The sequence below is a fragment of the Myxocyprinus asiaticus genome, chromosome 49, assembly GCF_019703515.2.
Source record: "Myxocyprinus asiaticus isolate MX2 ecotype Aquarium Trade chromosome 49, UBuf_Myxa_2, whole genome shotgun sequence".
Taxonomy (NCBI): domain Eukaryota; kingdom Metazoa; phylum Chordata; class Actinopteri; order Cypriniformes; family Catostomidae; genus Myxocyprinus; species Myxocyprinus asiaticus.
This window is the reverse complement of record NC_059392.1, coordinates 655,659-667,500: the sequence shown is the minus strand read 5'-3', so window position 1 is coordinate 667,500 and position 11,842 is coordinate 655,659. Positions and strand designations below refer to the sequence as shown.

Sequence of the window (11,842 nt, the reverse complement as noted above, 5' to 3'; positions counted from 1 at the left end):
ATGCAAACACACTCACACATACTCACACGCAAACACACTCAGGCAAGCACACACACACACACACTCACACATACTCACACGCAAACACACACACACATACTCTCACATGCAAACACACACACACATACTCTCACACTCACATGCAAACACACTCACACATACTCACACGCAAACACACATACTCTCACATGCAAACACACACACATACTCTCACACTCACATGCAAACACACACACACACACATACTCTCACACTCACATGCAAACACACTCACACATACTCACACGCAAACACACATACTCTCACATGCAAACACACACACACATACTCTCACACTCACATGCAAACATACTCACACGCAAACACACATACTCTCACATGCAAACACACACACACATACTCTCACACTCACATGCAAACACACTCACACATACACTCACACACTCACATGTTCTCCAGGAGTTTAGTGTAGTTCTTGTTGACATGTACTCCAGGCAAACTGCTGTACATGATCACAGATGACACAAACACTCTCTCACACACACACACACACACAGTCAAGGAGCAAAACACAAACTGTACAATACACATCAATATATACAGTATATACATACTGTATATGTAACATCTTAGGGAGTTTTTCTTTGCCACAGTTGTCTTTTCATAAAGCTGCTTCAGAACAATATGGTGAAAAGCACCAAGTAATCTAATTACACTGTAGATGTAATTACTAGTATTTTTTTAGAGTAACTTAACAATAACTGCATAGAGTTTATTCTATAAAGCATGTACTAGAAGGTTTTAAGGTGTTACTCTTGTGATTTCTGTAATAATGACGGTCAAGGAAACTTCAAAGGTAAAATACGGAAAAGCAGTTATCATAAATATAACAATCTTTATTTTACAGGTGCTTTTATTCAAAAATCTGAAAATGTTACAGTCAAAGCAACAGTTTTAAGTCAGAAAGAGGCAGTTTACATCACTGAAATCATGAGGGGAGAAACTGACCAACCCGATCAATGAAAATCATACAAATAAACGCTGGACGTTAGCATCTGCGAGATTTAATAAGTGCTTAAATCTGCTGTCTTGAGGATTTGGCAACACGCAAAAACTAACAAAAATAATCAAAGATTTTAAGTGCGAGTAAACAACATTTCATACACATACTTCATCTTCATCATACTGCATTCAACAACGATTGAGAACCTTTAAAAGAAGATGTCTGAAGCCAGAATTACACGAGAAGCTCACGATTGTAGCAATAAAACACAAACTCATGAGCACATGGAATATTAAAGTTATTTGTAAATAAAATAACATGAATTCTTCTCATGGTAAAATGGTCTGGTTATACAAACTTTAAACATTTGTTTTTTGGGGTGGCAGCATTGAGCTGTTATTACTAATTAAGATCGATTACGTCATTTCATTGGCATTATCCCAGAACAACATGCAAAGATGAACATATTTCTCGACAACCAATTCTCAATATTTAAGGCAACTGTTTACATGCATGAAATAATTAGATCAGCGTAACACAATTCCCGTTCTCACATTTATTTCTCCACATATAGATACTTTGGGTATAAAAGTCATCTACTAGAGTTCCTCTCAATCACATGTACAACTAGTGAATAATCATGTGCCATGTCTGCAGTCTGACACAAACACTGAAGAACACGATGATTCTTGGCGTTTTCAATTTAAACAATTCAGGCAGAGTGATGCAAATATAAGAGTGAATTTCACGAAACTAATCCAAAAATCAAGATGTAAACAGTAATATTAACAATATATCATTTAAATATTAACACTGTATTCGTTAGTTAACATGAGCAATACTTTTACAGCACTTATTAAACACGCTTCAATGTTAATATCAACAATGGAAAATAGTATTTGTTATGAATTAACATGCAACAAGATTAATAACTGCTGTAAATAATAATTGTTCATTGTTAGTTCATGATACTTAATATATTCACTAATGTTAACAAATACAACCTGATCGTACAGTGTTAATATAAGTATACATCACGGTACATTCCAATGTTTTGAATATCATACGTACAAATCTGGACAATAAGCTGTCTTGACACCGAATATAATTTGATCATTTTTATTTTTTCGTGAGATTCACTCTAGAGGCACTTCCTCAATGATCAATGATCATGCAAACGAGCTGAAGAGACGAGGATATCTGTGCTTGAAAACTGAAACTTCGGTCGACAAACCAATCCAAAATATGTCCCGATTATTTGATATAAATTAGGTTTAGATCGAGCTGAGAGACGCACAAAACGACAGAGAAAACGAACTTTCTTTCGCCTAGAATGAGCGCAAATCATCATTATTAGCAGCAGCACAAATTATGATAGTGATGAAGTTACATTTCATCTGCATTTAAACATTTTCAATCTCTTGTTATTTTCTTAAAATAATAATCATCTAAAGAAAAGTGACGGGGGATGAAAGATCATTCATTCATTCGTTCATTTGTTCATGGAGATGACACACTGCATCGGTCTAAGTGCAGAATCGTAATGATTCGTTTGTTGTCGTTTAGACTCAGAAGAGTTGAAAGTGCAGGAAAAAAAAAAGATGAAACCGCCCAGGTATTAATCAAACCGCTGTTTCCTGCGGAGGTCAAAGGTCACTCGACAGGCGCTGTGCTCTGTGGTTTGATTTTAAAGACGCAGATGTGCAGATGAGAGGCGATCTCGTTACAGATGCTGACACAGTACCGCACCAGATCGAAGAGAGACAGAACCTGACCATTAAAAACAAACGTTAGTTTGGAAACTAATCAAACATTTCTCACACTGTATTTTTAAAATATCTGAAAGTTTCTGCTGATTGAGCTCAAAATAGAATGCAAAAATGAGGAATATGAAAAGTGATCTCACCAGAGAAATCCACAACACCAGATACTCATCGATAAAACTGTTGAAATACTGATCGAGGAATAAGAGCCCGGGCCCGAGAAACGCCACGTCGTGGAGATGCATCTCACTCTTCGTCATATGAGCCACCTGCACAGTGCACAAAACACTTTCAGACTTTACATTTAACGAAGAATGTCTTTATAGATTCGGTAAGCGTCTCGCACTCACCACTAATTTATTGGTGATTTTGGCCGATACGAAGCCGAAGGCCAGAATATACAGACAGGGGTGCTTCTCAAACAGCTGGACGGCTGATTTTTTATAAATCATCATGGCGAGAACGATCACAGAGCCGATGTGTAGGACGGGAGATAATACACTCGTACCCTGAAACACACACACAGTGATAACATACATTATGTTAGCTTAACGAGTCAACAAACTTTGTTTAGGGGTTTTTCCAAATTCCTAAACTGAGACCAAAATTTCTACCACCAACTCCTCCTAGAGCGTTCAGTCTACATCCACTAAATTTGGTACAGACCATCAGACTGTTCTGGAATAGTGCTAAATGATTTTTCTAACTGATCGGACTTAAAGTTTGCACACAACGGACGATCAAATATGGGAAAAATCCAATAGACTTACATTGATGAAATGGGCCATTGGAATGCTCCTTAATTCAAACTCCATCTGTCTGTCTGTCTGTCTATCTGTCTGTCTGTCTGTCTGTCTGTAACTATCAAACAACTAGTTATATAATGCAGTAAGTTCATGTACGTACCGCTATAGTGGATCCGTTTTTTCCCACGCCGCCAGTAAGTATGATTCTGAAGTAATTGGTACATGAAAATACAACCCCAATAAATGTGCAAAGGGCTGGAATTATTTTCATTTGGATGTTTATTACGGGAATCTGTTGAATGGAAAATAGATTCAAATAAATAATTTATATATTAAATAACATAAATAATAATGTAATTTATGGGTGAATCTCTGAAAATCATGTAAGAACATGTCCAGGTTTTATTTATTTAAACAGGACATATATATATATATATATATATATATATATATATATATATATATATATATATATATATATATATATATATATATATATATACACACAGTTGAAGTCAGAAATTTACATACACTTAGGTTGAAGTCATTCAAATTCATTTTTTAATCACTCCACAGATGTCATATTAGCCAACTATAGTTTTGGCGAGTCGTTTAGGACATCTACTTTATGCATGACACAAGTAATTTTTCCAACAGTAGTTTACAGACAGATTGTTTCACTTTTAATTGACTATATCACAATTCCAGTGGGTCAGAAGTTTACATACACTAAGTTAACTGTGCCTTTAAGTAGCTTGGAAAATTCCAGAAAATTGTCAAGCCTTTAGACAATTAGCCAATTATCTTCTGATAGGAGGTGTACTGAATTGGAGGTGTACCTGTGGATGTATTTTAAGGTTCAAACTCAGTGCCTCTTTGCTTGACATCATGGGAAAATCAAAAGAAATCAGACAAGACCTCACAAACAAAAATGTGGACCTCCACAAGTCTGGTTCATCCTTGGGAGCAATTTCCAAACGCCTGAAGGTACCACGTTCATCTGTACAAACAATAGTACACAAGTATAAACACCATGGGACCACACAGCCATCATACCGCTCAGGAAGGAGACGCATTCTGTCTCCTAGAGATGAACGTAGTTTGGTGTGAAAAGTGCAAATCAATCCCAGAACAACAGCAAAGGACCTTGTGAAGATGCTGGAGGAAACTGGTAGACAAGTATCTATATCCACAGTAAAACGAGTCCTATATCGACATAACCTGAAAGGCTGCTCAGCAAGGAAGAATCCACTGCTCCAAAACCGCCATAAAAAAGCCAGACTACAGTTTGCAAGTGCACATGGGGACAAAGATCTTACTTTTTGGGGAAATGTCCTCTGGTCTGATGAAACTGATTGAACTGTTTGACCATAATGACCATCGTTATGTTTGGAGGAAAAAGGGTGAGGCTTGCAAGCTGAAGAACACCATCCCAACCGTGAAGCATGGGGGTGACAGCATCATGTTGTGGGGGTGCTTTGCTGCAGGAGGGACTGGTGCACTTCACAAAATAGATGACATCATGAGGAAGGAAAATTATGTGGGTATATTGAAGCAACATCTCAAGACATCAGACAGGAAGTTAAAGCTCAGTCGCAAATGGGTCTTCCAAATGGACAATGACCCCAAGCATACCTCCAAAGTTGTGGCAAAATGGCTTAAGGACAATAAAGTCAAGGTATTGGAGTGGCCATCACAAAGCCCTGACCTCAATCCGATAGAAAATTTGTGGTCAGAACTGAAAAAGCGTGTGCGAGCAAGGAGGTCTACAAACCTGACTCAGTTACACCAGTTCTGTCTGGAGGAATGGGACAAAATTCCAGCAACTTTTTATAAATAATTCTCTACTATTATTCTGACATTTCACATTCTTAAAATAAAGTAGTGATCCTAACTGACCTAAGACAGGGAATGTTTTCTACAATTAAATGTCAGGAATTGTGAAAAACTGAGTTTAAATGGATTTGGCTGAAGTGTATGTAAACTTCTGACTTCAACTGTATATATATATATATATATATATATATATATATATATGTGTATGTATTTATTTGTGTTTACGATTTTGTGGCTAAATATGACAAATTTGATGAGATTTACCCTTTTGTAGTTTATAGTTTATATTATTTCTATTATTTATAAATAAAAATTTATGTTGAATGTTTAAAACTCAATCTATAATTTTTTTTTAAATAATTTCCATAATATAAGATAAAATATTAATGTTTGAGAAAGATATAAAAATAATTCAAAGAGGTATTTATGGCAGCTAATTCCTGTTTTCTAATCTTATGAAATAAATCAACTATTGTTATATATATATATATATATATATATATATATAAAATAACATAAATAAAAATATAATGTTTGTGTGAATCTCACAAAACCATTCAAGAACATTTTACCAGGTTTTATTTATTTAAATACATCACGATTTAAACAGTTCAAATTTACAACATTTCTTTCGATTTTGTGAGGAAATATCACCCAAACATGTTCTTGACACATTTTGTCAGATTTACCCTTATATAGTTTTTAATTTATATAATTTAAATTACTTCCTTTACATATTAATAAAAATATATGTGTATTGTTTAATATATCTGTCTATTTTTATTGTGCATAATTTGCATAATATTATTAAGATAGTAATGGGTTTTTTTAATCGAGAAAGATATGAAAATAATCCAAAAAATGAGACATTCATGGCTGCTAACTCCTGAAAGAATTAATGTTGGCATGTGTGAATCTAATCAATATTCACTGTTTTTTAGAACACACACAGCTATGTTATGATTGTTAATATCTGAAGACGTCTGACATGCGAGTGTTGCGCAGAATTACCGGAGACTGCCAGAAAGCCGATCCGCCCACAGCAGCCAGAACATACATGAGAATTATGAAGATCTGCACTTCTGTCACATCAATACTGAGCGGAGGAGAGACGTGTTAGAGCAACACAACACAACACAATGGAATCACAGCACAATTAGCTTCAATTATCACAGGATCTGGAGTCACTCCACTTTAGAGTGTGAACAGGAACTGATCTGAATCGATCGGATCTGAATTAAAATCAATTTCATCACAAGGTTAATTAGTTTAGGGAGAGCAGGAAGCTGATTGGTGCATTGCTCGCATTAGGCAGCCAGGAGAGACATTTGATTGGCCGTTTGGTGCTGGATTTACCGTTAAGTTCCAAAACTTGGGCCCAACTGTTGCCGTAAACGTCTGCAACAATGATAGACAGATCTGCAGTTCTGTAACATCAAATCTGCCCACGGGACAGTGACATTTACACCACTCAAACCAAACATTCAAAATAAATCACCGTTCATAAATATAGTTAACTTAACTCTAACTTTCTCATCTTAAAGTCGACATGAAATCAAGTCAAGTCAATAAATGATTCATCGGTGCACATTATTCCAAAAAAACACAATGTTTCTCTTTGTACTCTTTCATCAAAATGTAATAATTTGCTCCGCCTCCGAAACGACTTTCTCTTTTCGATGACATCATCAAGTCCCCTTATTTTTCAAGCACCTGACATATAGAGAGAAAATCAAGTTCAACCTAAAAAATGTTCTGTTGAATATCCTGTAAAATAAGTCATGTTAGGGAAGTAAAACGGGTTGTGAATGTCGTTTTATGTTGACTTTAAGTTTACACTAACAACTAACACAAACATCAACCATAAAATGTTGCTTTGCCACTGTAAAAACAACAGAATATCTTGAGGAAGACGATATTTGTGAGGAAGAAATACTTACATGCCGAAGCGCAGTGTACCGGAGACATATGTCTGCCAGTGGGCACAATAAAACATAAACATGCCCGCAAAACAGCAGAAAAACATCCAGTCAGGGTGAGTGCCCAACTGCACCGCTACACTGGTGCCCAACACCACAAACACTGAGAGAGAGAAACAGACAGATATTATCTGTAGAATTAAATATATAAAATGTTCTATCACAGTTGCAGTAATTATATATCATGGTAATTATATACAGTGGCAAGAAAAGTATGTGAACCCTTTGGAACTACCTGCATTTATTTATAAATTTGTCTTAAAATAATGAACAAACACAATCTGTTTTAACTAATAAAACACAAATTATTGGATTGTTCTTGTATATATTGAATACATCAAACATTCACAGTGGTTCATGGTCGCCGAGTTCGAGTTCGGAATTGCATACTACTCATACTACTTCTGCCATATTTGTCTATGGTAGAAATACAGTTCCGAACTCAGCAACCATGAACCCCGATAAATGGAGATGATTTAGTACTATAGGTACTCTCCCTAGAAGTGGCCGTCCAGCCAAGATGACTTAAAGGGCACACCGCAGAATGCTCAATGAGGTAAAAAAGAACCCTAGAGTGACCAATAAAGACTTGAAGGAATTATTGGAACTGGTTAACATCTCTGTTCACGAGTCTACTATACAGAAAACATTAAACAGGTATGGTGTCCATGGCAGGACATCATGAAGGAAACCGCTGCTTTCCAACAAAAACATTGCTGCACGCCTGAAGTTTGCCAAAGACCATCTTGACACTCCACAACACTACTGGGTAAATGTTTTGTGGACTGATGAAATTATGGTTGAATTGTTTGGGAAGAACACGCAGCACTACGTATGCCGTAAAAAGGGCACCGCATACCAACATGAAAACATCATCCCAACGGTGAAGTACGGTGGAGAGAGCATCATGATTTGGGGCTGCTTTACTGCTTCAGGGCCTGGACCGCTTGCCATCATCGAGGGAAAAATGTAATCCCAAGTTTATCAAGATATCCTGCAGGATAATGTCAGGGTGGCTGTGTGCCAGCTGAAGCTCAGTAGAAGTTGAGTGATGCAGCAGGACAATGACCCTAAACATCAAAGTAAATCCACTACAGAATGACTTCAAAAAAAGAAAATCCACCTTTTGGAGTGTCCCAGTCAGAGCCCAGACCTTAACCCAATAGAGATGCTGTGGAATGACCTCAAGAGAGCCGTTCACACCAGACATCCTAAGAATATGGTGTTGCTGAAGCAATTCTGTAAGGAAGAACGATCCAAAATTCCTTCTGAACGTTGTGCAGGTTTAATCCGCAGCTATCAGAAACGCTTGAGGTTGAAATTTGAGGTTATTGCTGCCAAAGGACGATCGACCAGTTATTAAATCCAAAAACTTACTTTTCACAGCACTGTGAATGTTTAATGGGATGTGTTCAATAAAGACATGAAAGATTATAATTGTTTGTGTGTTGTTAGCTTAAACACATTGTGTTTGTTTATACTTGTGACTCTGATGAAGATGAGATCACAATTTATGACCAATTAATGCAGAAAACCAGCTAATTCCAAAGGGTTCACATACTTTTTCTTGCCACCGTATATTACGCAATATAGTTTTGTGCTGGAAATTCAACAAAAAAATCATGTGGTAATGCCCCTTTTTCAATAATCCACTAAATTAAATACTTTTTTAAAATGCATCATATATATATATATATATATATATATATATATATATATATATATATATATAAAAACACACACAATTTCTATCATTGCACAATATACACAGATCAGCCACAACATTAAAAGCACCTGCTTAATATTGTGTAGATCCCCCTTGTGCCACCAAAACAGCACCAAAAATCATCCAGTGAGCGGCAGTTCTATGGACAGAAATACCTTGTTGATGAGAGAGGTCATCAGAGAATGACCAGACTGGTTTGAACTGATAAAGTCTACAGTAACTCAGATAACCACTCTGTACAATTGTGCTGAGAAGAATATCATCTCTGAATGCTATTCTGAGATGTGGGCTGGCACTGTTTTGGCGGCACGAGGGGGACCTACACAATAATAGGCAGGTGCTTTTAATGTTTTGGCTGATCATGACTCCAGCCAGGTCTCGTAAACAACCAAATTGGCCCAGTTGCTAGGGAGGGTAGAGTCACATGGGGTAACCTCCTCGTGGTCGCTATAATGTGGTTTGTTCTCGGTGGGGCACGTGGTGAATTGAGCGTGGTTGCCGCGGTGGATGGCGTGAAGCCTCCACACACGCTATGTCTCCGTGGCAACGCGCTCAACAAGCCACGTGATAAGATGCGCGGGTTGACTGTCTCAGATGCGGAGGCAGCTGGGATTCGTCCTCCGCCACCTGGACTGAGGCGAATCACTATGCGACCACGAGGACTTAGAGCGCATTGGGAATTGGGCATTCCAAACTGGGAGAAAAAGGGGAAAAATCCCCCCCCCCCCAAAAAAAAAAATTTTTTTGGCTGATCGGTGTATAACGTCATATCATCCAGTCCTAGTAAGAGTTTGTAATGGTCACCTGTAGATAGCGAATCGCAGCCGTGGTCAAACAGCTCCCCCAGTGGTGAACTGCTGTTAGTGCGTCTGGCCTGTTTTCCATCAATAGCGTCCAACGACTGATAAACAAACAGACCGACCGCACACAGAAGATACGCCCAGAGAGGAGCCTAAAAACACACACAGTAAAACAGAAATATAAACGCATATACACAGTATCTGTGGTGAAAACGCATTTATACTACACTAATAGACTTACAATGGAAGTCAATGGGGCAAGTGTTCCAGAGGGTGTAAACCCAGAAATGTGACACTTGTATTTTTGATCAAGCACTTACATTAATTATTCAGTAAAAAAATATATTATTTGAGCTGTAAAGCATCTGAATCTTCCTTTTGAGGTGGGACTACTTTTCTAGGCGGATGAACTTCTGCTTCTTACAGTTACATGTTATGTAAAATACTGTAATTTTACTATTGTAACTGATGTGGGTGGAGCTTGCTGCATGTAAACTGTGCTTTAGAGATCATTACATTACGTCACATTTCTGGTATCCATATGCAGATATCTAGTTAAAATTATCGGGTTTACTTTCTTACATTAGTCATGACATGAGGTGAAAGATTGGATGCAACTTTACACAGACAGGTTTTCAAAGTGATTTTATCACACTAGATTCATGCCAACACATTTCATGTTTAAGTTTTATGATAATACTTTAAAAACAGTGTAATAGTTTCCGTTATTGAACACTCAGGACCTGTTCGGTGGCAGTGGGGCAGTAATACACCAGCACCAGCGTGGTGAAAATGTTGGTTGCCAGGCCTAAGATGGTAATGAGGTTAGGTGCAATCCAGGGCGGCATCTTGTGAACGAGCCACTCCCAGTAGCGCTGCATGACGGGTTCGAGCAGGGAGCGACCGGAGCTGCTGTAGCGATGCTCCTCCAAACGCTTAAGCTGGTGACGGGATAGAACTGGCACCGGCAGCTCGACCAGACGCCTCAGTGCACTGGGGGCAAACCAGCATGGCGAATCCATGCCCCGCCCATGGTCACACCCCCTGTCCCGCCTCCCATGTGGCCCTATCAGCCCACTCATCACCCTCAGCCAATCACAGCCTGAGTCTGAGCCTGACTCCGCCCACTACCCCACCCACACAGCCACAGCAGGATGGCAAAACACCTACAAACATGTCAGAGTACAAAATGTTAAAATAATTGCAATAAATGCTAATTTGGAGGTATTTTTTTATATTTCAGTGAATTTCACCTGTTCTATTAGTCGCAAGTTAGAAAAACACGCCCCCCTCGGACATAGACCACACCCCTCAAACACAAGCCACGTCCCCAAACACACTGCACTTCCTGAATTCAAACTGTTGAGACAAAAATAGACAGATTATTAGTCTTAAAGTGCTTATTAATAACACATTTACAACACCATTGCTTTACCACGGTACCACCAGGCATGTCACATATTAATGCTAATTATGATCATTAATATGGTTATGGTGCTTATTAATATGTTAATTAGCCTCATTATTATGTAACAATGAGTGTTTGTATGTTTAATTCGTCAGTGTTCCAGTAGTAACGGGTCAGATCACTCATATATCGCAGGAGTCAGTCTCCGGTGGTCTGTCAGGGGTCTCTGGGCCGAACAGTCCCGGTGGTTACGGTTGAGGGTTCGAGTCCCGGTCCGGTTCAGTGTTTATTTGATCTTTTAACCTTCTAGCCGCGTAACTCACCCGATACTCACAGATAAAGTGCAGGTTCTGTCACAGGAAGGGCGCAGAGACAGCACCGGCTGTGATCCTGATGTTTCGGCTCTTCTATCGGTTACGCCGGTCCCGGTCCGGTTAGCGCGAGCTGCTAACGCAACGCCGCCGGTCACTTCCGGCGCCGCTCAACACGGATGAATCAAGAGCGTCACGATCCGCTGTTCTGCGCAGAACCACAAAATAACTAAACAATACATAATTAGTATTTAGCGAAAATAACATTGA

The 11,842-nt window shown here is 38.4% G+C and overlaps 1 protein-coding gene across 2 annotated transcripts; it reads right to left on the bottom strand.

Annotated features, from left to right (window-relative positions):
- Nucleotides 1-875: 875 nt before the first annotated feature.
- Nucleotides 876-11,763, bottom strand: LOC127438392 (choline/ethanolaminephosphotransferase 1-like). Of its 2 annotated transcripts, none has more exons than XM_051693948.1 (10): nucleotides 11,585-11,763; nucleotides 11,107-11,212; nucleotides 10,597-11,019; nucleotides 9,858-10,005; nucleotides 7,289-7,430; nucleotides 6,360-6,444; nucleotides 3,673-3,804; nucleotides 3,117-3,275; nucleotides 2,910-3,035; nucleotides 876-2,773 (listed from the first exon to the last, which is right to left on the bottom strand). In XM_051693948.1, the coding sequence occupies exons 3-10, from the start codon at nucleotides 10,933-10,935 to the stop codon at nucleotides 2,657-2,659; spliced, it is 1,248 nt and encodes a 415-aa protein (XP_051549908.1). In that variant the 5' UTR covers nucleotides 10,936-11,019; nucleotides 11,107-11,212; nucleotides 11,585-11,763; the 3' UTR covers nucleotides 876-2,656. The 2 variants fall into 2 exon arrangements, with proteins under 2 accessions (XP_051549908.1, XP_051549907.1); XM_051693947.1 differs by having other exon boundaries at nucleotides 11,596-11,763.
- Nucleotides 11,764-11,842: the final 79 nt, after the last annotated feature.